The sequence below is a fragment of the Erpetoichthys calabaricus genome, chromosome 12 (assembly GCF_900747795.2).
Source record: "Erpetoichthys calabaricus chromosome 12, fErpCal1.3, whole genome shotgun sequence".
Classification (NCBI taxonomy): Eukaryota; Metazoa; Chordata; class Cladistia; order Polypteriformes; family Polypteridae; genus Erpetoichthys; species Erpetoichthys calabaricus.
This window is the reverse complement of record NC_041405.2, coordinates 151,388,782-151,411,993: the sequence shown is the minus strand read 5'-3', so window position 1 is coordinate 151,411,993 and position 23,212 is coordinate 151,388,782. Positions and strand designations below refer to the sequence as shown.

The window sequence follows — 23,212 nt, the reverse complement described above, 5'->3', positions numbered from 1 at the left end:
ATATTCACCCGGATGTGCTCCAGGTACTTGTTGATGAACTTCCAGCGGCACTTCCTGGTGTAGTGGAAGTGGCGCACGAACACCCGGGTGTCCCTGGAAAGTTCTTCCTCCACCTGCCCAGGTTTGGAAGAAGTGCAGGTTTCCCGGGCTCCACGACATTCGGGGTGCCCCCTGGCAGCAGCCACGGGCCCCAACAGGTTTGAGCCTCCTGGCTCCGTCCCCATGGTTGCCTCCTTATCGAGGGCGGTTGCCTCCTCGTACGTATAAGCTGCCTCCCAGTCTTTCCAGTCATCCAAGTCGGGTCTGGCCCCCAGCCTCCTGCCACTATCTAATATAAGTATACACATATATAGCAAAGAGAGAGAAATAAATCTCATATCTTAAAATAGTCTTTTATTCTTGAGCTTTCAACACTTACCAGGTGTCATCAACAGAGGAAAATCATTAGACACACAAGAATCGAAGGCAATATATAGCAAATAATGATTGGGTGTAAGAGGGATGGATTAGTAAGGCAGAGTTTGGAGGATATTAGTTTTATAGTCTTTTTTCATTATGTTCTTTTTAAGCCTGAAATATGCTGGGTTCATGACTGTTAGTGATGTTTCCAGCACCTTTTTAAATGCATGTCTCAAGTAAATCAGGCTGTTCTGGAGGCAAATGAAAGCCTAACCCTAACCTAATAAAATGTCCACGGATGTGTGTGGAAGAAATTTGGCGAATTATCATTCATTTGTTTTCTGTAAGAGACACTGGTATTGAATGAAAACAAATAATTCATTACTTTAATGAAGAGTTGCATTTCCATTTCCTTACAAATCTAAACTGCTTATTGTAAGACAGTGTCATGGGAGGTGTAAGGTCAGTACCTGCACTATTAACACTAGATATACCAAAGCCTACGAAAAATCTCGTAATCCCACCCCACCTTAAATCCATTCGCACCTTTCAGTCAGCATCTTTTGTTCCCACCAACGCAGAAAGGGCAGGAAGTTCTCTCAGCTCAAGTCTGTTTACCTGTGTGTGAGTTGCCGGGAGTTGTATAGGGTAAATAATGTATCGTTATTTGGAATACATGCATTTCATGTATGTTCTGTGTCTACAACAATCTATGTAAGCACATCGTTAAAACAACAGAAAGGTTTTTCATGTTTTAGTAATAATTGACAAAATGTAGACATGAAGTGTATCATGTGTGAAGCCTGAAGTCCAAATATCAAATAAACACTTTCACAAAGGTACAAGTATAACAAAACAACTGCGCTTTTATTAAAGAACATAACCGAAGAAAAAGGACATTGACAATGTAAACCATGTCTCTCTCATACCACCCCTGAATAATATTTATTTAAAATTAAGTAATCAATTGTGATTGTAATTTCTACTGCTTGTATTATATTGGAAGAATTGTCATGTTTTAAATTCTTCACAATTTGTTTTTAATTCTTCACAATTTTGTTTTTTAAATTTTAGGTCAGAGACCAGCAGCCATTGTTTCTCCTATTGCTGGTACAACAAGGGATGTTGTGGAGACAGCATTAGACATTGGTGGATTCCCTGTCCTTCTGAGTGATACGGCGGGCCTGAGGGATACCCACGATATTATAGAGAAAGAGGGAGTGAGACGTACACGAGAGAGGTGAGAGAAAAGGAACATTCGGAAAAGAGATGAGAGGGTAGTGCAACTGATTACATGCAGATTTTTAAAATATTTTCTTAGAGCAGTAACACATACAGTTGGCTGTATTACAGTTCTCTTAAATTTTAAATTCATTGTTTCATTTTAATATTTTTGCACTCACAAAGAGAAAGTGTATGTATAACTGTGAACTTGACACTTCTATATCAAGAGACTGAAAATCCACCACAGATCCTTTAAATATGATAAAAGTTACCTTGCATTTATACATGTTTATACAGTTGGTAGACGTTGCATGGTGGAACATGTCAGAGTTTACAGTGTTGGTGAGCAATGTTTTGAGTGAGGCAAATGCAGTAAATACAGTGGTTGTCTTAAATTGAACGAAGAGGCAACAAGCAAATCTAATTGTGTTTTTTTTTTCCTCTAGCAATGCTCAATCAGGTGACAGGACTTGTATTTAAAAGTGCAGGCCTATAATTTGATAAGGTCTAAATATTGTCGCGTGGGCTGCTGAGATGCACAAAAGGCAGGCAGGAGATGACTGAACAAATAGAGCTTTTATTATGGCAGCTAAAGGAACAGCACTTAACCTTTATTCCACAATAGTGCCTTAATTCAAATGCACAGCAAAGCAGATAACTTCCTAGTTGTCACCATTACAGCCACTCTAATTCTTAAGTTTAAAAAAATTCATAAGTGTCTTCTTCGAGAAAACTCAGCTGTAGAGAGAAAGGTGCAACAGAGGCTGGGACCGGGTCAGAGGCAGATTGCCTCCGTTTGTTGTTCTGAAAGCGTGCACCGTTTTTATTCACATTATTGACTGTTCATTACCGTCAGATGAGCCAGAAAGCTGTTCTTGAATTTAAAGACAGCTGTTGAAATTTGTTTTGTGTGGAAATATATGTAAACTTTTTTATGTGGGTGTGTAGGAGGATCGGTCTTCAGATACTGTGTCACTAATGTTTTATACAATAGAGGATTTTAGTGTATTTGTAAAATGTAAGTAATTTAGAGAGACATCTCTCAAAAGTGTTTGAAAATTCCTTACCGTATATTTAAAGGTGCGGCACGGTGGCGCAGTGGGTAGCGCTGCTGCCTCGCAGTTGGGAGATCTGGGGACCTGGGTTCGATTCCCGGGTCCTCCCTGCGTGGAGTTTGCATGTTCTCCCCGTGTCTGCGTGGGTTTCCACTGGGGGCTCCGGTTTCCTCCCACAGTCCAAAGACATGCAGGTTAGGTGGATTGGCGATTCTAAATTGGCCCTAGTGTGTGTTTGGTGTGTGGGTGTGTTTGTGTGTGTCCTGCGGTGGGTTGGCACCCTGCCCAGGATTGTTTCCTGCCTTGTGCCCTGTGTTGGTTGGGATTGGCTCCAGCAGACCCCCGTGACCCTGTGTTCGGATTCAGCGGGTTGGAAAATGGATGGATGGATGGATATTTAAAGGTTAATGATTACATTTTGAGTGTGTGCTTACTATATAATTACTATATTCACTTGTTTTTTGGTGTAATTTGTTTGAGGTTTGTTACAGTCTGTGATATGATGGAGATGGTCATTTTAGGGCATAAGGCTAAATACCATATCTAGAGACAACTTCGTTGTTCTAATAAATCTTTATAGTGGTTACAGAATTTTTTTTGTTTTAACTTGTGACCTGTTAGGTGCATGTATAGGTTATCAAAACTAATTATTATTACCCTCACAATATTATTCGTCTTTACCCATCACTTCATAGTAGAGACATAAACACCTGTGCATGTTTTCATTATATCTCTTCTCATCTCTTATAACACCCTGTTTGCTGGCCTTCCAGTTAAAACACTCCACAGATTGCAATGTTTCCAGAATGCAACTGGTTGCTACAGTTCTCACATACAGTAAATGTATAGAACCCATCACTTATTTTCATTATCATTATTTGCATGACAGTTATTCACTATCCTCTATAAAAAGCTCATTTATAAACTTTCCTGTTTAAACAATATATTGATTTAGTCTTAGAGATTTAACACTTGTAGGATTTTATTTTTACATCCTTGGGTTTGATATAGAGACCATATAATTTTTTTAAAAATCCATTAATTATACTTTATTGTGGTTAGTGAAAGACAAGCAAGCCTACACTAGAATTAAAAGAAAAAACTCTTTGTGGGGTTTCCACACTCTAATTGTACTTCTATATATTTTTTTTTTAAATTAAAATGCAGAAAGTATTTTGTAACAGTGTGGTTAGTGATGCTGCTTCACAGTTCCAGAGGCCTGAATTTGATTTATTTTAATGTTCCTATCTCAGTGTACACTCTCTGACTGCTCTATTTTCTTACATCCTGTGGCAATCTTGTTTCAACAGTTTTCATACATTCATTCATTTTCCATATTCACTTATACCAAACCAAGAATTCTCTTCTGGCAGAATTCGACACAGGGCAGAAAGTAGTGCTGGATAAGATAGCAAGTTGTTGCAGCCATACCACATGCACTTCTGAAGCTAAGCATGTTCAGCCAGGCCAGTACTTTGCATGGGAGACCATCTAGGAAAAACTTGGGTTGCTGCTGGAAGATATGTTGAAGAAGGCAGCAGGGTATGCTTACCCTGTGGTCTATATGTAGATCACAATGTCCACGTCCAGTGATGGGGATGCTGTGCTGTACAAAATGGTGCCATCCAATGGATGAGACATAAAAACAAGGTCCTAACTCTCTGTGGTCATTAAAGTAATGTGAATTTCCCCTTGGGATTAATAAAGTATCTATCTATCTATCTATCTATCTATCTATCTATCTATCTATCTATCTATCTATCTATCTATCTATCTATCTATCTATCTATCTATCTATCTATCTATCTATCTATCTATCTATCTATCTATCTATCTAAAGATTCCTGGGCATTCTTTGTAAAGAGCAGTGTGTATCCCAATTGCCCTCCATGATCTAGTCATTCTGGCCTCCTAATCATCCCCTGTCTCTAATTGACAGTCTCTCTCATCACTTCACCACCTAATAGCCAATGTGTGGTGAGCATACTGACGCAATAATGACTGCTGTCGCATCATCCTGGTGTGTCCTACACATTGGTGGTGGTTGAAGTGGCTCCCTACTCTCAATGTAAAGCTCGTTGAGTAGTGAGAAAAGAACTATATTAATATACAGTTAGTTTTATTATCATTTTTATTATTATAATATTCAAATAAGCTTGTTCTGTGTTATTAGTTAATGTATGCTGTAAAACGCTTGGGGTCGCCCCGTTAACCCCAACAGACAGATGCTCTGGACCTGAGTAAAAGTCCCAAGAAGTATTTTAATTCTTTGACTTCTTTGTAACAGTGCCTAAGCACCACAAGCCACAATAACACAGGTAAATAATTAAAAATCAAATGTAAACACAATATGAATCTCTCCTCCACACCTCCCAGCAAGCTTTGTCCACCTCTACCCGACTTTGGCTCGCTTGCTGGGTCTCCAGCAGTCCATTAAATAGTCCTTGACCCGGAAGTACTTCTGACCTTCTGACCACGTGACTGGCTAGCACTTCCGGTTTTAATGAAGAACTGGCTTTTCTTCAGCCCGGAAGTACTTTGGAGCTTCCGTCCTTGTGACCTGGGAGTACTTCTGGGCTATAAATAAGGCCCGAGTCCGAACTCCCAAGTCCCAGGATGCCCTGCGGGAATCTGGGGCACCACTACAATCCAGGGAAGCTACCATCTAGTGTTTTGGGTGAGGCAGTGTCCAAAAGTATCTGCCTCCCCATCCTTCCATCCTTTGGGCATCCTGGCTGGGTTGAGCTGCCGGCCATCCCTCACATTTGGAATATAGGAGGAAAATGAATATCAGGAGAAAAACGGAGGGAGAATGTACAAGCTTCACATAGACAGCATCCAGGCTGAGATGTAAATCATAAAATCAATAGCCGTAAGGGAGGACCACTTCTTAACTGTTTCTAAACGTATTGTAAACCAAATGTTAGGAGAATGTGATTATACTTCAGGAGATATTTATGAAACATTCAGACAGTTTACTCAAGCAACTGTTGAGCTTTAGGTCCTAGTATGCTCTTTTTTTGAAGATACTCAGGTTGTCAGACTGTCAAGTTCTCACATTATTGAAGTGATGTGCCTAACAACCATTTTGTACTATTTAGTTAATAATCCATCATTTCTGGCTTCTTCCCACACCCATAGTAATGCCTAGAATTGTTCTCAAAATGATATGTTTAATTTTACTCAAATGTGACAGGTAGGTGTTACACAAAAATAGAGCACCAAATAACAATGGAAAATGACCATAAAGGCAGACGTTTCACTGTCCCCCTGGTCTCACTGTACTTGCACAAGCTTTTTTGTATCTGTCTGTCAGTTGAGGTGGCTTGTCCAGTTACCCACCTCGGATTAGTCACACGTTTTAATTCCATTATGTGTCTCAACCCTTGCCCCTTTTTCTCTAACCTATGTAACTGACTGTACTTGCCTCCCATACTCTAAGGTCTGTATTCTTTTGGCCTAAGGTGGACTAAAATCCTATTACAGGGGTCACTTCTTGAGTCATTGATAGGCCTCTTTAGCCAGAGGAACTCTGTCATTTAGCCCCCTTTTCCAACCCCCAGTGTCTTATTTGAATGTAGACTGTTGTCTTAGTATCAGTGTGGGACCCCCAAGTGCCCCAGCCATAACCCCTACTGACAACCACCCAAACCTCCCCCCACCCCTCTGTCCTTAGGAAGTCTTCTACTGGGCCTGATGGCAGCAGTGACACAGTTTAACACTTCACACCCTATTTCATTTTACATATCTATATATATATATATATATATATATATATATATATATATATATATATATATATATATATATATATATATATATATACACAAGGTAGTTGCTGCCTGTTTTGGAGATTTTGGCTAGCTCTGTGCACAATTTAGAATATAACATCTAACATTAGGAGGTCAAACTTAATTTTTTAAAAGTATCTTTCATGCGGCACACTACCAGGAAGTGATTTTCAAAGCTGATGGCATAATTCTTTCATTACAATTTGTGTTCTTACTGTGTACTGAATATACTCCTGTAATTGTAAATCAAACTTCTCTTCCACAGGCTGGAGCAAGCAGACCTGACAGTGGCATTATTAGATGTAGTGGGGCTGCTTGAGGCCTCCAACAAGTTAGCCCACCTTTTATTCAGTTTCCTGGAGGACTTGAATGTCCGCCAGAAGCAGTGCATTCTAGTCCTAAATAAAATTGACTTGCTGAACAAAAAGGAATTGAACTATCTGCATTGTGCGGTGAAAAAGGAAGAAGATCTGCCCACTGTGTGCTGGCTGTCTTGCAAAACAGGCAGCGGCATCGAGGAGTTTCTTAGAGTTCTTCGAGCAGAGCTGGAGATATTGTGAGTTAAAATTCCATTCACCCATTTTCTGAAACTTCTTTCTGTCACATGGGTACAGAGAGCTAGAGGCTATAGGCAGCATTTAATAGAAGGCGAGAATAAACAATTGAATAAATGCCAGTATATTTGAGGGCCTACTCAAAGAAACACACAGTGTCAGAAACAATTCCAGGTCTGTGTGAGGCCACAGTATTTATTACAGAACCATCATGATACCTTTGATTTTCTCTAAATTCCTGGAATACATAAAGAGTCTCAGCTGTACCCTTGTGTAACTGGTAGAAGCTCTAGCTGTGAACAGACTTTGATGTTTGTATGCTTTTCAGGTTCCCGCCCAAGTTTCCTTAAAGTCATTGATTTCCTCTCATAATCTTTAGATATAATGCCAAGTTGCTTTGCAATTCTACAGTGACATTTTTGTTACATCTCTTAGTGAATGGTAGCCTTGTGCCTTGAATAGCTTCTAGCTCCCAAATGCATAACACTAGAATCCCTGAAGCCTATGAAAAAAACTCATAATCCCGGCCCACCTTAAATTCCTTCGCACCTCTCCTCATAAGCATCTTTTTTTTGTAAATGTGTTGATCAGCACAAGCAGAAAGCAGCTTGCTATTCCATTCCCCCCCTTGACGGAGCTCAACTCAGGCAAAAAGTTCTCCCAGCTGAAGCCTCCTTATCTGCGTATGAAGTGCCTGGAGTTTTACAGGGTAAATAATACAGCATATCGTTATTTGGAACACATGCATTTCATGTGTGTTCTGTGTCTACAAAGATCTGTGTAAATGTAGAATGAAATCAGAGCCAAGAGTCCAAATATCAAATAAACACATTCACAAAAGGTACAAGTATAACGAAACAAATGTGCTTTTATTCAAGAATATAACCGTAGAAAAAGAAGTCAAGTTAAGGTATGACACTGACCCAACCGCTTGGGTGGTGCAGTGGTGAGAACTGCTGACTTGTAATCAAGAGGTTGCAGGTTTGATTCTGAGCTTGTCTGTTTTGAGTAGTGAGCTGCTCTTATTGTTACTAATATAGAATAAAAACATATGTTTGATTTGAGTCTGTAACAGCCGGTGTAAATCGGTGTAAAATTATGGTACTTGTAAAGGTCAGCATTTTTTTTTTTTTTTAAATTCAGTTTTATTCTCTCAGTCGCGTTCACTCTCCCCCCAATCTGACACTGCTGTTTTCAAATAAAGCCATTCTATAACAGAGGTGAACTCAGATGAGGATGAGGGTTCAACATCGGAGAAAGAGAACAGAAGCCCTCTCCACAAGAAACATCCACTCACATATAAGAACAACGCAGCTGCACCAGGCGTAAAGGCGAAAGATGGCACCATTTGGATACAGCAGCAGGTCAGGCGTCATCCTGCCTGTCAATCTGCCACACACATACCCTTAAAAGAAAAGCAGCGCCTACAGAGCTTTCCGAGGTATCATGCAAAAGTCCTGTTTAAGATGTTTTGTGATAGTCTTTATATGAAAAACATTTATATGTTACTTATATAAAAGCCAGATCGAAAGTTACTCTAACCCGATTTCTTTTTCTACGGTTATATTCTTGAATAAAAGCACACTCATTTTGTTATACTTGTACCTTTTGTGAAAGTGTTTATTTGATATTTGGACTTCAGTCTTCACACATTATGCACTTCATGTCTATCATTTTGTCAGTTATTACTAACATAACAACTCCTGCCTTACATTTCATCCTACATTTACACAGATCTTTGTATACATGGAACACGCATTAAATGCATATGTTCCAAATAACGATATACTGTATTATTTACCCTATACAACTCCAGGCACCTCACACACAGATAAGGAGCCTTCAGCTGGGAGAACTTTTAGCCAGAGTTGACCTCCATCGATGGGGGGAATGGGATAGCAGGATGCTTGCTGCTTGTGCTGATCGACACATTTACAAAACAAAAGATGCTGAGGAGGAGATGTGTGAAGGAATTTAAGGTGGGCGAGGATTATGAGTTTTTTCGTAGGCTTCAGGGATTCTAGTGGTAAAATCATAAAATGTTACTGTGCTTTTGCTTGGCATAGTGTGATTCTCAAAAGTTATTATATGGGTAGGGGTGAACCATAATCTAAAGAAGTCAAGGATACTGTAAATTCAAGCTTTCCCAACTGTTTATGCTTACTTTCCTCTCTTATTGTTTATACTGGAAACTACTGTACACTTAAATGGGGAAGGGAGGCTGGATAATGATTACAGAATTTCATTGTCTGAGTAGCATCAAACAAGCAAAAAAATCTATTGAAAGATTGACATAAGTAGATGTAATACTTTAATTTTTTTCTCATCAGGTACACTATCACAGTTCCTTATCCTCTAAATACAAATCTTAAGGCTGTCATTTTAAACATTGACCTAAAGACCTACAAGCACAGGTTACAATAAGCAAGAAATGTGCTAATTATTTAGACTCCAATTAAGCAGTAAACTCACCAAGTAACCTAAGTAGGAGTTTCCAAGAAAAATAAATTCTGAATAATCAGGCAATCATAAGAATTTGTAGTCATTTATTTGACAGGCTGTTTGGCCCAGTGGTTAAGGTTTTGGATCTTAAACCACAAGAATTACAGTATCTCAAAGTATGCAGTGTGGAAATGTATACTCACTAGTTAAGTAATAATGTACTAAACATGTTGATTGATTTTGACATTTTTGCATGTGCCATTCCTGTCTTGTTTCTTGTTTACTGTACCAGTTGAACTTGGCAAAAGCAGATGTATAGGGTACATCTGCAGTTCCAACTGTGAATGCAATCATGTACAGTCTACACTAGGGGTGTTAATGATTAGTAGCTGTTAGGTTAATTTATATTAAGATCTTAATTTGAATAATGTCATCAGTTATACAGTTTATTTTTGCATTTTATATCAAATTGCCTTGCTGCATTCCAGCTGACTTACTTTGAGATACATTGTTCATTTAACCAGACATGCGAGAGGCATTATTTAAACTAGAGGTCAGATTGTTTTACATCTGGAAGCAGAAGACCCTGCATCAAAAATAACTCTTTTTGGAAGCATTTCAAGCAAAAGTATGGTGAAATTTACTGAACATCTTAGGACATGAGACTATTAGTTGTGAGGGTGTTTTAATCATCAGTTGAATAAACTTGAACCTCTTAGTGTTTGGTGGTATTTTTATGAGAAGTATATTTTGCCCTCAGCCTTTATTTGACTACATGAAAGCCTTTTACAGTGATTTGTGTGAAAAAGGAATGTAGTTTAGGTCAGACATTTACTTCAATGTCAGTGTGCCTCATCTCCCTCGGTCCAGTATCCTGTAATGTTGGTTGCTGTATTTATCTTCTAGACACACCACTGTCCTCACCCCCTTAATTAACATTAAGCATTAGTAGTCTGTGGGAATTTTGCCCACTTATGACCTTTCTTTCACAAATTTCTCCTTCAAGGAGCTTGTTTGACCCAGGTTTCTTTTGGTCTTTCATTACCGTTTATACAAAAGTAAAAAGAGGTCATTGTCTGAAGAAGGAAAAACAAAACAAAACAAAAAAAAGCGAGATTTGGCTTGAGGAGACTTGTCTGTTTCCTATCTAAGATTGACTGACTTCCTCGGCTCTTGTAACCTGTCAATGTGTTTTCCAGCCGATTCCAAACGGCAGTGTGGTTCTGTTTTTAATAAAGTTCTCAAATGGCATTCTTTTAATTTCTGAACTTTTATTAAAACTAAAAGAAAAGGTTTACTTTATCTTTTTTTTTCCTCTGTGTTACTCATGAAGTAGCTAGCTAAAGTACTCATGAAGACTTTAAAGTCTTGATTGTAGCATATATGGTTTTTTAGAGTTTTTTTTCCTTTCATTTCAAGGGTATTAAAATTTAGTGCTTTGTCAAACCAGAATGATATGAGAAACTTGTGGTTAGAACTTCCTTTGCCAGGTTTTCTTTGTTAACTTTGTTTTCTCAGGTGTGGAAACCCACTGTTAGGAATGCCCAGCCTGACACAGGCTCGACATCGCTCTCACTTGCACAAGTGTCTGGAAGCTCTGGGTCTTTATGAATATTATAAGGAGACTGACATGGCCTTGGCAGCAGAGGGGCTTCGTTCTGCCCTTGCCAGCCTTGGAAGAATCACCGGGAAAGTGGGCGCTGAGGAGATTTTGAATCTGATATTCAGAGATTTCTGTATTGGTAAATAAAGGTAAGCAGAGATGAAACCACTCATTCTTCATTGTGTAGTTTTAGTCTCTGTCATGCATGAAGGAAAGATACACTTGTGAATTGAGATTACCCTAGGTTCTTGTCTATAAGCCGGACTCATGTATAAGCCGGAGACCAAAAATCATACGAATTTTTAAAATAAAATCGTATCATAGATAAGCCGGACTCATGGATAAGCCGAACGTACTATAACCTATAACTAATAGAAGGGAGGGAGGTCAGTGGTCTCACTCGCACCCATTTAATTTTTTTAAGGGGGGAGAGAGTGTGAGATATTGGCGTCTCTCTCACTCCCCGCATGGCGCGGTTGGAGCGGCCGGAGCGCGTTCTTTCTGCTCTGGGCGTCGCCGAGTCAACACGCGCGCGTAGTGGTCATTTAAATTGTGATTTTATATGTAAGCATATTTAAATATATATCGCGGATTTTTTGCTGGTTCGCGGATTTCTGCGGACAATGGGTCTTTTAATTTCTGGTACATGCTTCCTCAGTTGGTTTGCCCAGTTGATTTCATACAAGGGACGCTATTGGCAAGATGGCTGAGAAGCTATCCAGCTTACTTTTCTCTGTCTCTCTTGCGCTGACTATCTGTGATCCTGACGTATGGGGATTGAGCAGGGGGGCTGTTTGCACACCTAGACGATACGGACGCTCGTCTAAAAATGCTGAAAGATTATCTTCACGTTGCTGTCTTTTGTAAAGCTGATTCCTGAAAAGACATGCTGCACGGTGCTTCGCATACTTAAAAGCTCGAAGGGCACGTATTGATTTTTGACTGAAAAACAAACTCTGTCTCTCTCCCTCTTCCTGCTCCTGACGGAGGGGGTGTGAGCTGCCGCCTTCAACAGCTTTGTGCCGCGGTGCTTCGCATACTTAAAAGCCAAACAGACATATTGATTTGTTTGCTTCACTCCTTTGAAGAGGAAGATATGTTTGCATTCTTTTAATTGTGAGACGGAACTGTCATCTCTGTCTTGTCATGGAGCACAGTTTAAACTTTTGAAAAAGAGACAAATGTTTGTTTGCAGTGTTTGAATAACGTTCCTGTCTCTCTACAACCTCCTGTGTTTCTGCGCAAATCTGTGACCCAAGCATGACAATATAAAAATAACCATATAAACATATGGTTTCTACTTCGCGGATTTTCTTATTTCGCGGGTGGCTCTGGAACGCAACCCCCGCGATGGATGTATAAGCCGGACTTATGTATAAGCCGATATTCTATTTTTTCATTTTCACAACTTTTTTCCTTAGATAAGCCGCGGCTTATAGACAAGAACTTAGGGTACTTATTCTGTGCTGCATAGTTTTCATACTCCTTTTGCTGTGATTCATTTTTTTTATTTAAATATTACCAGCAGAAATGTGCCGTCTTGTTGGTTCCTTGCTGAAGGCATAGTGTTCATAAAGGTGAATCGCTTTATTTATTTATTTATTTATTTATTTATTTAAGAGAATGGAATTTGGACCCTACAATGATCTGTAGGTTGAGAGGTCTAGTATTAATTTCTCTGTAAGCCCTGATCATGAAACAGCACTGATTTCGAGGTTTGTTTGAATTGGATACAACACCTGCTGCTTACACCCAGCCAATCTCTCCTGCTGCCGGTCCTGGTAGTAATGCAGCAATTTTAACCGTGCGGCACATCTGTTTTTGAACTGCAGTGCTGGTGTTATCAGGGAATAAAGCTCGTTGACTTTGCTTCATTGTTTAGCGGCATTCCAACACCTCTTCATGGGGGTCTCCAATCTCCCAAACCCCTCGATTGTTTGTCATTTCCTCACAGCGCTTGATGCTTTGCAGGATACCCCAACTCCCATATCGTCAATCGAGTGTCTAAGCTTCACAGTTAACACTTTTGCAAGATTAGTGAGATTTATAAAGGTAAATTGCTTAATTTATATTTACATTTTATGCAAAACTTGTTTTTCTGAGTTCAATTTGAAAATGAGAAATTTGACTTCTTTATCTTCAAATGTGATATTAATTTTGTAGGTGGTGCAAACATAAACCAAACATTTTCTATAGCAGTGCTTCCCAACCTCGGTCCTGGGGGGCACACCGTGGCTGCCGGTTTTTGTTCCAATCAGATTCCTAATCAGTGACAACACCTGATAACACTGAACTCATTTAATTAGCTGGTATTATTTTTCTCTTATTCTACATTCAGAAAAGCACAACAGCATGATTTTTACATTTATTAGACATTTAGAAATATTTCTGCATTTGCTATCGATTTAAATGCTTAACTCTCTTTTGTTGATTTCATTATATTTTACCCTTTCTCTGTGCAGTTTTTACCCTTCGTTGTATCTTATTATTGACAATTAAAAATGAGCAGAGCAAAGACCCAGGCAAACAACACTGAATAATCAAAAGCTGCAACTACTTTAGCATCAGACCCACTAATTAGTAAATAATGGATTAATTAAACAATTAGAACACCTAGAAAAGTAGAATGAAAATCAAGATGAAAATATTGTTAAAAAGAAAAAATACATTATTCCCATATAACTGCTTGGTACATTTTAATACATATATATATATATCTATTTTATGGATGGAAGGATAATGAAAAAATTTTTTTTTTTTTTTACCAAATTTAGTTTTCTAATGGGCGGAACGGTGGCGCAGTGGGTAGCGCTGCTGCCTCGCAGTTGGGAGATCTGGGGACCTGGGTTCGCTTCCTGGGTCCTCCCTGCGTGGAGTTTGCATGTTCTCCCCGTGTCTGCGTGGGTTTCCTCCAGGTGCTCCGTTTTCCTCCCACAGTCCAAAGACATGCAGGTTAGGTGGATTGGCGATTCTAAATTGGCCCTAGTGTGTGCTTGGTGTGTGTGTGTGGGTGTGTTTGTGTGTGTCCTGTGGTGGGTTGGCACCCTGCCCGGGATTGGTTCCTGCCTTGTGCCCTGTGTTGGCTGGGATTGGCTCTAGCAGACCCCCGTGAACCTGTGTTCGGATTCAGCGGGTTGGATAATGGATGGATGGATAGTTTTCTAATTTCTATATTGTCCCCAAAACACAGGAATTGGGAAATAACACATAACTTAATTTGCCCAGGAGTCCAGTTAAAAACAGAAGCTGGTTGGAACACAAACCTGCAGCCACAGTGTACCCCCAGGACCGAGGTTGGGAAACACTGTTCTACAGGTGCAGGGCATAGAAAAAGCAGCATCATAAGTAATTCTGGACTCCCCTCTGTTGTACTATGGAGAAACCAGTTCCTTTCAGCTGAAGTCCACATGACCGTCATCATCAAGTTCTTCCATTAGAACCCTGAATACAATAAGGACTAATTGAGATAATTTATGTTAGGTAGAATGCCTAGAGGGGGCTGGGTGGTCTCGTGGCCTGGAACTCCTGTAGATTTTATTTTTTTTCTCCAGCCGTCTGGTGTTTTTTTTGTTTTTTCTGTCCTACCTGGCCATCGGACCTTACTTTTATTCTATGTTAAGTAGTGTTCCCTTATTTTAATTCTTATTTATTTTGTCTTTTTTCTCTTTCTTCATCATGTAAAGCACTTTGAGCTGCATTATTTGTATGAAAATGTGCTAATTTAAATAAATATTGTTGTTGTTGTTTATTTTTCATTCTTACAGTCCATACTCACTCATGCGTATGCTAATGGAAATATGCAATCGGCAAAGCAATACAGCTTTGGTTTCCTTTTCAATAGGATTTAGTTTTTGAAGGGCTGATAAAGATTTTCATCATTGACTGCCCTCAGATGCCCAATACTAAAGTTTTTTTTTTCTTTCACTTCCGTTCTGATTCGAACCATGCATCAATCGTTTTCAGTGGACTTAGTTTAAGACAAAGCTGGAGTCATCTTAAAATGTTCTTATGATTTAATGATTGTAAATCTGCTTAATGAGAATGAAACCAGTTATGGTCCGTGGGTTAGATGATTTTGTCAATTAGTGTCATGAATCTTTTTTAATACTAAACTTTATAAAAGCTATGGAATCAATAATTGATTTCGAAAGAACTATTATTCACCTGCACAAAACAATTATTTAAGTCCAGGCAGTGGAAAGTATTGAAAGTGGGCGCAATCATAGATTCTGAACTGACTTTCAGTGCAAAAAGAGATCGCAGTGCCTCTGCTGTCTAAGGAAATTGAGTCTTTTTATTGTAAGTCCTACCATAATATCAATTTTTTCTTAAGTCTGTCCTTAATTGTGTTCTGCTGGCTTAGTTTGGAATTATTAATGTCAGCAACAGAATAGTAAATGAAGTGAAATCTGACAGATTTGCTTAATAAGCAAGTATTACAGAAAGCAGAGTATGTATATTCTCTCAGACAGGACTCCCCACTACATTCTCAACTCAAATTGTTGTCATTAGATCACTGGTTTAAGGTTCCAAGAATAAAAAGCAACCAGTTCTTATACTCCTTCATCCCAACCGTCATTAACCTTCTAAATATATTCAACTTTGATAAACACCCGAAGGCTTAAATTATAACATGAGCACCTATTGCATCATTCATTAGTCAGATCTTAATGTTGGTTTCATTTTTGTGTGTGCAGTTTGTAGAATTTGATGTTGTACCTAAAGTTTTGTGTTTACCGCTATATTTTATTTATTTTTGTAAAGTTTGTTTGATGGCAGTGTTCTTTGTGGTGTGTTGTAGTCTCTCTGTATACCTGTTAACAAACTAAATTTCCCTCTTGGGACAATAAAATTAAATTGAATTGAATTACCTCACCTCTGTAACAGACCTGTGAAGACTGCTGATACACAGTTGATCAAGTATAGCAACACGAATATTTCTTTGTAATTTTCAGTTTAACTTATTTCAAAACTTTTGAATTTTGCTAAGTAAACTAAATCTATCCATCCTTTTATCTGAAACCTATTTTCCATTAGAAGGTTTTGTGGTGGTGTAGCCTATGTTGGCAGCATAAGGCCCAATAAAGGAATTAACCATGTAGGGGTCACCATTTTGCTCATAATACTATATATTTGTACTCTATGCTTTTTCCTTCAGCTTTGATATGAAATACTTTATATTGTATTGTTGATTATGACTATATATTTTTATTTTTTAATGCTGTTAATTATCAAAAAGACTCGATATCTCGACATAAACAATAAGACACCTCTCTGGGCTAGTTTTCTAGGTTAAGAAAGGGGCATATAGCTCTGTTTGAATCAAATGTACTTTTTAATTGATCGAAAGGTGTGAATGATGTAGCTCCATTAGTCTTGTAATTTAAACTCCTGCTTTTCTTCTACCCATTTGCTAAATTTGTTTTGCCATTACAGGGTCACAGGATGCCAAAATCTTTGCCAGGAATAGGAGCTACAGCTGGATGGGGTGCCAGTCATTTACAAGACAAAAGTATGAACATGAGTTTAATAAGTCTGCTGATATATGTGTCTTTAGGACAAAGTAGGACATCAGAATACCAGGAGGAAGGCCATCAAAGAGAATGTGTAGAATTTACAGGGATAATAAATGTAATGGAAGAACATTTTTTATACTTCATATTAACCAAATTGAACTCAGTTTAATAATTATAGCATGGGGAGCATTTTAGCTGAGAGCGCACAAAATGTATGTTGGCTTCACCTTAGTTAAGGATATGAATGTAAGTTGGAGCAGACTGAAAACGAGTGGAATGTGCCGAAGCAGTATTGCCCTCTTTCTTTGGCTCCTTGAGCCAGTCTTTGGAAATGCAGAGAAACCATCAAAGAGAAATGCTTTGTTTTGCCAATTATACCTTTAGGATTTGTTGCATTCCTGAAAGTCTTTATAATATCAGTGAACTCACTTGGGACGCATGCAAAGACATATACCCTCTTGCCCTCTCAAACCTCCAGCTCTGTACTTGTATTGGTAAACCATGGCCCTGCTTGGTAGCGTGAAGAACAGGGCACTAAGCCTAAGTGCTGACCTTTTCTGCCAACAAAGTGTGACGCACAGTCCGACTGCACTGGGAAGGAGGTGCAGTTAAAGCACAGGATTTCCTGATCTCATTCACAGCAAAGACAGGGGCAGCTGCTTCTTCGTCTGCCACACATCCATCACAACCCAAGTGCTGCTATTGTCTTGCAGAATAGTTGTCTTCTGACACACAGGAAGGCTTATAATGAGCTCTTCGTCAGTCACTGCCTTCTGGGATCTCTTGAGCATACAATCAGCACTTAACCACGCTCCAGCCGGATCTACCTCTCCTGACCTTTGAGCTGCCTCCAGAAAAGAGTGCTGCTATGAACCAGTGCCTGCTTGACCTGTCTGAAGAGCAGATGAAATTAGAGACAATAGAAGGTTAAAAAAAAAGGCATTCCTGTTTTGGAACATGTACAGAAGTAACTTTCCATCATCAGTAAGCTGTTGTGCCTTTTTTTAATATAGTATTATTTAGACTTATTCGTAAAATTATCATTTTCCCATATGTTGTTTGCCCCTCTACTATAGTGTAAAGTGATAACTGGTAAAGTCACCTTATATTTAATGATTGCTTGTGTAGGTATAATTTCTCCTGGAAGAAAAAATCAACCACTGATAATAAGTAAGGAATCTCTGCACACTTTATGGATGGAGACTTGTGTTTCGTGCATCCTCATTGTAGATTTTTTAGGGCTTATCTCTGCAGAAGGTGATGCAGGTAAGTAATGCTAATAAAATCAAGTGTAACCAGTAGCGGGTTGAACATGAGCCCCAAACTTCAGACACAATCACACCAAGTTCAAGTATAGTCCCTTTTTATTAGTAAACATTATCTTCACAGACAGATTAAGAACTCCAGTGTATTAACAGCACAGAAGACAATCCTCATCCTTCCACACTTCTCTCGTCAAGCATCATCCACCTCCTCCCGACTCTGACTCCTTGGTCAAGATAACACGGCTCCTTTTATCATTTACCTGGTGGTGTTTCCAGGACACCAACATGGTCTGTAGGATGCACTTCCAGGTCAGACAGCAGTCCCACAAAGTAGGGACCATTGCCCCTTGCAGCACACCCAGGGGTCACCCATGAAACCCAACACGGCTGTATTCTGGAAGTCCAATTCCCATGATGCCCTTGTGGGTATCTGAAGGGGATCCGAATCCCTGGAATGCTACCCTCTAATGTATCTGGGGGACATAATACCCAGATGCTGGTGTCCATCCTGGTCCTCCCAACATACTGGCCTCCCTGCTGGGTAAGGATTCTTGTTCCCATCTGGTCAGAGAGCCTGTTCTTCCACTTTCTTTTATAATGGTGTCCCATCTGGGCAAGGAATTACCCTTTTGAGACACCCGTCCAATCTTCTGTGGTACTCGCACAGGAAAACAGTGAATGGCATACTATATGGCACATTATCAGTCTATATACATACCAGTATCACACCAGGATTCTCTCCCAGTTTGCTTTTTGTATCATACTACAGTTTTCTGCCTTAGAAGCAAATACTTCTTGTAGTTTACACATTTGACATTATAAGTCAAAAATTCATCATTTGGGACATGCTTTCAACATCATCAGCCATGGCTGGGAATAGCTATTGTTGGTGCTGGCATTATTTGAATGAAATTAGCAATATAATATTATGTCAAGGTGTGCAGATTGAGTTTATAATACATCTTATATACAGCTGACCACCTCAGTGTTTCTTGAAAACATTGTTTTAGAAACATGTCCACCCCAACAGTTTATTCTTGCGTTAGAAAACTAAATCTACAAGAAATGAGACCACCCAGCTAATGTATATTTGCCATAATAATAAACAGTATTGCTGTGTAGGCAGTGTCCCTCACCCTCCATTAGTCTCTAAATGCATCTCTGCCAATATACAGTGCATCCGGAAAGTATTCACAGCGCATCACTTTTTCCACATTTTGTTATGTTACAGCCTTATTCCAAAATGGATTAAATTCATTTTTTTCCTCAGAATTCTACACACAACACCCCATAATGACAACGTGAAAAAAGTTTACTTGAGGTGTTTGCAAATTTATTAAAAATAAAACAACTGAGAAATCCCATGTACATAAGTATTCACAGCCTTTGCTCAATACTTTGTCGATGCCCCTTTGGCAGCAATTACAGCCTCAAGTCTTTTTGAATATGATGCCACAAGCTTGGCACACCTATCCTTGGCCAGTTTCGCCCATTCCTCTTTGCAGCACCTCTCAAGCTCCATCAGGTTGGATGGGAAGCGTCGGTGCACAGCCATTTTAAGATCTCTCCAGAGATGTTCAATCGGATTCAAATCTGGGCTCTGGCTGGGCCACTCAAGGACATTCACAGAGTTGTCCTGAAGCCACTCCTTTGATATCTTGTCTGTGTGCTTAGGGTCGTTGTTCTGCTGAAAGATGAACCGTCGCCACACTCTGAGGTCAAGAGCGCTCTGGAGCAGGTTTTCATCCAGGAAGTCTCTGTACATTGCTGCAGTCATCTTTCCCTTTATCCTGACTAATCTCCCAGTCCCTACCGCTGAAAAACATCCCCACAGCATGATGCTGCCACCACCACGCTTCACTGTAGGGATGGTATTGGCCTGGTGATGAGCGGTGCCTGGTTTCCTCCAAACGTGACGCCTGGCATTCACACCAAAGAGTTCAATCTTTGTCTCATCAGAGCAGAGAATTTTCTTTCCCATGGTCTGAGAGTCCTTCAGGTGCCTTTTGGCAAACTCCAGGCGGGCTGCCATGTGCCTTTTACTGGCCACTCTACCATACAGGCCTGATTGGTGGATTGCTGCAGAGATGGTTGTCCTTCTGGAAGGTTCTCCTCTCTCCACAGAGGACCTCTGGAGCTCTGACAGAGTGACCATCGGGTTCTTGGTCACCTCCCTGACTAAGGCCCTTCTCCCCCGATCGCTCAGTTTAGATGGCCGGCCAGCTCTAGAAAGAGTCCTGGTGGTTTTGAACTTCTTCCACTTACGGATGATGGAGGCCACTGTGCTCATTGGGACCTTCAAAGCAGCAGACATTTTTCTGTAACCTTCCCCAGATTTGTGCCTCGAGACAATCCTGTCTCAGAGGTCTACAGACAATTCCTTTGACTTCATGCTTGGTTTGTGCTCTGACATGAATTGTCAACTGTGGGACCTTATATAGACAGGTGTGTGCCTTTCCAAATCATGTCCAGTCAACTGAATTTACCACAGGTGGACTCCAATGAAGCTGTAGAAACATCTCAAGGATGATCAGGGGAAACAGGATGCACCTGAGCTCAATTTCGAGCTTCACGGCAAAGGCTGTGAATACTTATGTACATGTGCTTTCTCAATTTTTTTATGTTTAATAAATTTGCAAAAACCTCAAGTAAACTTTTTTCACGTTGTCATTATGGGGTGTTCTGTGTGTAGAATTCTGAGGAAAAAAATGAATTTAATCCATTTTGGAATAAGGCTGTAACATAACAAAATGTGGAAAAAGTGATGCGCTGTGAATACTTTTGGATGCACTGTATATGTTGTATACGTTGTCACAGCCATTACTGGCCAGGTCGCCTATGGAATGGAAGGACCAGGGAGAGACGATCGCTGAGGCAATACCTCCTCTGGGATGCTAGAGGGCAGCCACCTGGGCACCACAGATTACCGCAGGGCACGCTGTGAGTTTTTGGTGCAGGCCTGTTGGATTCTGTGGGGCAGCCAGGGGGAGCTGCAGAGCCCTATAATGGACTTGCACCATTCCTGGGAGTGATTTTGAGTAATCCTGATGAGCCACCTGGAGCACTCCCAGGTACTGAAAAAAAGGAGATGCCTCACTCCACGTTGGAATCCAGAGTCGGGATGTGGAGAACAAAGCTTCCTGAGAGAGGAGTGGAGTCAGTATAGAAAGAATGAAGGAAGAGGAGGAGGAAGAAGAAAGAAAGGATTGACTGTGCTGTGCTTTGCTCCCACAGCACAGAACAACAAAGAAAAAGTGCTCCACCACTGAAGTGAGGCGGAGTGGTGGCTCTGAGGCTAAGGATCTGCGTTGGTATCCCAAAGGTTGCCGGTTCGAATCCCCGTCACTGCCAAAAAGCCACTGCTCTGCTGGGCCCTTGAGCAATGCCCTTAACCTGTAATTGCTCCAGGGGCGCTGTGCAATGGCTGACCCTGCGCTCTGACCCCAAGGGGTATGCGAAAACTACCAAATTCCTAATACAAGAAATTGTATAAGGCAAAATAAAGAACAAAAATAAATAAATAAAGTGCATTGTTTGCTGGAACTCGTGTCTCAGCCTGTCTGTGTTGGGTTAGGGTGGCTGTAAGTGCTCCGGTGGTCCATAATGTATATGAACTTTCTTTGTGTAAATGAAATGTATATTGAAACTTTAAACAGTGTAGCTGAAAACTGTGCTTTATGTAATTTAAATGTTGCTTGTAGTAATTGGATGGCAAAGTTTTCATTTGTCTGGTAAATTGATGGTGTATCCTATTGTCTTCCTTGACTAAACATTTTAGAAGAATATAATTTAACTTGTGTCATTTAGAAAGATTTCAGCACTAGGCATAGGATGCAACACCTCCCAAATAGGTGGTGCCAAAGAATACAAATCCAATAGAATATGATTTTTTTTAATTTTGCAACTACATACATTCGGTGTATGTCAGTCAGTCATTCAGTCATTATCCAACTCACTACATCCTAACACAGGGTCACGGGGGTCTGCTGGAACCAATCCCAGCCAACACATGGTGCAAGGCAGGAACAAAAGCCCACCGCAGGGCACACACATGCACCAGGAACAATTTAGGATCACCAATGCACCTAACCTGCATGTCTTTGGACCGTGGGAGGAAACCCACGCAGACATGGGGAGGACATGGAAATTCCATGCAGAGAGGACCCAGGAAGCAAACCCAGGTCTCCTTACTGCGAGGCAGCAGCGCTACCACTGCGCCACCGTGCCGCCCTTTTGGTGTATGTATATACTTATATATAAATAAGTAAATTAAAAATGGCTGAAGACAAACTCCAAGGTATCCAGTTTGCTATCAATGTATATGTCAGTTTTTCATCTTTTTGTTTTTTAAACCCCTTCTCAATTTTTTTACTTTGTTTCCCCATCACCCAAGAAAACCCACACAAAGGGTTGAAGGGAGAGTCATAGTCATTTTTTCAATCTTTTGTTTTCTAGTCATATAGCAGTGAGAAGTCAAGCAAGGTGACACCTTTGATTGGCAAACTGAACTGATTACAATCTGCAGACTTTCGTGCCTGAAGAAGGGGCCTCAACAACAACATTTATTTCTATAGCACATTTTCTTACAAATGATGTAGCTCAAAGTGCTTTACAAGATGAGGAAAGAAAAGTTTACAAAAATAGAAATATAAGTAAAGCGATACTAAATAACAAAAGAATAAAGTAAGGTCTGATGGCCAGGAGGACAGAAAAAAACAAAAAAAAACTGAAGGGGCTGACAAAAAAAAACAAAATCTGCAGGGGTTCTGAGGCCACGAGACCACCCAGCCCACACTGGGCATTCTACCTAACATCAATGACCTCAATCAGTCCTCATGGCCTTTCAGGCTTCACATGAAAGAATTTGATGATGCTGGTCACATCTGGCCTTCAATCCATCAATGTAGAGACTGCATAGTGCCCTGATCAGGTGGTGAGGGCACAGATCGCCATCACAAAAAAACAGAAAAAGAACAGAAGAGAAAGTAGGGATGAGTACGGATTGTGGAGCCATCACGAATGATAATGATAATTCAATGCATATACAGAATATCAGGGTTACACTAAAATGAAGCTGTGAGAAAGCCATGTTAAAGTTAATGTGTTTTTAGCAGTTTTTTAAAGTGCTACACCTTATCAACCTGGTGAATTTCTATCAGTCAGCTATTCCAGATTTTAGGTGCATAATAGCAGAAGGCCACCTCACCACTTCTTTTAAGTTTAGCTGTTGGAATTCTAAGCAGACACTCATTTGAAGATCTAAAGTTACGATTTGGAGTGTAAGGTGAAAGGCAGTCTGAAATATAGGATGGAGCGAGATGATTGAAGGCTTTGTACACCATAAGCCCGTATTTTAAAGGCAA

At 40.0% G+C, this 23,212-nt stretch overlaps 2 protein-coding genes across 2 annotated transcripts in view; both read left to right on the top strand.

Moving 5' to 3' along the window:
- gtpbp3 (GTP binding protein 3, mitochondrial) overlaps positions 1-11,215 on the top strand; it is a 62,953-nt gene extending 51,738 nt beyond the window's left edge. The window contains exons 7-9 of the mRNA XM_051935429.1: positions 1,474-1,639; positions 6,735-7,025; positions 10,984-11,215. Coding sequence (XP_051791389.1) covers positions 1,474-1,639; positions 6,735-7,025; positions 10,984-11,215 — 689 coding nt within the window. The remainder of the gene's footprint in view (positions 1-1,473; positions 1,640-6,734; positions 7,026-10,983) is intronic.
- LOC114662864 (tRNA modification GTPase GTPBP3, mitochondrial) overlaps positions 1-18,912 on the top strand; it is a 110,360-nt gene extending 91,448 nt beyond the window's left edge. The window contains exons 7-10 of the mRNA XM_028816570.2: positions 1,474-1,639; positions 6,735-7,025; positions 10,984-11,217; positions 16,505-18,912. Of these exons, the coding sequence (XP_028672403.1) occupies positions 1,474-1,639; positions 6,735-7,025; positions 10,984-11,215 (689 nt within the window). The 3' untranslated portion in view covers positions 11,216-11,217; positions 16,505-18,912. The remainder of the gene's footprint in view (positions 1-1,473; positions 1,640-6,734; positions 7,026-10,983; positions 11,218-16,504) is intronic.
- The last annotated feature ends 4,300 nt before the right edge of the window (positions 18,913-23,212 follow it).